A 1,907-nucleotide genomic window follows, 5' to 3' on the forward strand; every position below is an offset into this window, starting at 1 on the left:
CATAAATTATTACCTAAACACTTGAGCAGGTTCTGGTTGAAACTTACAAAGAAAGGGTGTGATCTTTCCACAGCACCACAATGAAGGATTTCTCCTTGTCCAGGGCTCATTGGGAGAAAACATAGATAATAAGAAATTGCTAATGCTGCAATTGTATCTGAATCAGCAATGCATTCTCTTGTCTCCTTTCTCCTATCAGGAGCACCAAGGCAATGATTGGAGCAGGAAATCTTACAGAGATCACCCAATTCCTCCTCCTGGGATTCTCAGATTTCCCCGGGATCCTAGTACTGCTCTTTGTGACATTCCTGCTCATCTACATTACAACACTGACCTGGAACCTGTCCCTCATTGTGCTAATCAGGGTGGATTCCCACCTCCATACACCCATGTATTTCTTCCTCAGTAATCTGTCCTTCATAGATCTCTGCTACATCACCTCCACAGTCCCCAAGATGCTCTCCAACTTCTTCCAGGAGCGGCAGATGATCAGCTATGTGAGTTGCTTTGTTCAGTACTTCTTCTTTTCAACCCTGGGCCTGAGTGAATCTTGTCTCATGACAGCCATGGCTTATGACCGGTATGCTGCCATCTGCAAACCACTGCTCTACTCATCCATCATGTCTCCCACCCTCTGCGTTCACATGGTGTTGGGAACTTACACAGCTGGACTCACTGGTTCTTTTTCCCAATTGTGTGCTTTGCTTCAGCTCCACTTCTGTGGGCCTAATGTCATCAGGCACTTCTTCTGCGACATGCCCCAGCTGTTACATCTATCCTGCACTGACACCTTCTTTGTACAAGTACTGACTGCTGTGTTGATAATGGTATATGGGATAGCAAATGTCCTAGCTATCATCCTATCCTATGTCTATATTGTAGTGGCCATCAGGAAGATCACTTCCACTAAAGGCAGGTCCAAGGCCTTCAGCACCTGTGCTTCTCACCTGACAGCGGTTTCCTTCTTTTACACCTCCAGTATCTTTGTCTATCTGAGCTCCAGCTCTGGTGCATCCTCTAGCTTTGACAGATTTGCATCAGTATTCTACACCGTGGTGATTCCCATGTTGAACCCCTTGATTTACAGTCTCAGGAACAAGGAGATCAAAGATTCTCTAAAGAGGTTGCAAAAGAAGACTTGCTACTTCGGTCACCAATTGTGAGATTGCTGGTAGATTGATCCTGTCAGAATCATCCTAACCCACAATAATACACACATGACAAGTACACAACAAAATTCCTATTGACTTAGGAAAAAGGCTCAATATGATAAAGAGTATATGATAATATCGACCAGTATCTGACTCGGTGCCATGAAATATTCTTTTTGTAGCTTCTTGGTTCCCTATTATAGCCATGGGCATTTGTAAAACAGCAAAGTTTACAAACTTGTTTGTTCCTTTCACTGCTGAGACTGAAGAATGCTTGATCTTAATAATTAATTCCTAAAAAATTTAGAAGAGTTTCCCCAGGATCCAGAAAACTTGCCTCTGAAATGTTCTGGTGCATCATAACAAAAGACCTTGTGGTGGGCTGGGATGTAGCTCAGTGGCAAAGCGCTTGCCTAGCAAGTGCAACGTCCTGGGTTCGATCCCCAGTACCAAAAAAGACAGGACAAAAAAATAAAATGTTTAAAAAAAAAAGACCTTGTGGTAATCCTTGCTAATTCTGTATTTCTGAGCAGGTGGGATGAACATACAGAAAAACTAATTGTTTTAATAAATAGATTGATTCAATGTCTTCTTTTTTTACTTGAGCTATTTCATTTTGAATAAAATAATTAAAGCTTTTTTCTTTTGAGTCATTGTCACAACAGAACCATAGCTATTCTGTTGCTGTTTCGAACACGTTTTGGACTCATATTAATTTGAGTGAATATGGTCTAATACTCTGGAACATAACAATTA

The 1,907-nt window shown here is 41.5% G+C and overlaps 1 protein-coding gene across 1 annotated transcript; it reads left to right on the forward strand.

Moving 5' to 3' along the window:
• The first annotated feature begins 212 nt into the window (after positions 1 to 212).
• On the forward strand, positions 213 to 1,163 carry LOC122104817 (olfactory receptor 5AN1-like). The gene has a single exon (XM_042675741.1). It carries the CDS (start codon positions 213 to 215, stop codon positions 1,161 to 1,163), a length of 951 nt encoding a protein of 316 aa, XP_042531675.1.
• Positions 1,164 to 1,907: the final 744 nt, after the last annotated feature.

This window comes from Dipodomys spectabilis, unplaced genomic scaffold, assembly GCF_019054845.1.
Source record: "Dipodomys spectabilis isolate Male_0828 unplaced genomic scaffold, ASM1905484v1 ptg000030l, whole genome shotgun sequence".
NCBI classification, from domain to species: domain Eukaryota; kingdom Metazoa; phylum Chordata; class Mammalia; order Rodentia; family Heteromyidae; genus Dipodomys; species Dipodomys spectabilis.

Coding starts and splice junctions, on each gene's coding strand:
- LOC122104817 (XM_042675741.1), top strand. CDS start 213: ATGATTGGAGCAGGAAATCTTACAGAGATCACCCAATTCCTCCTCCTG.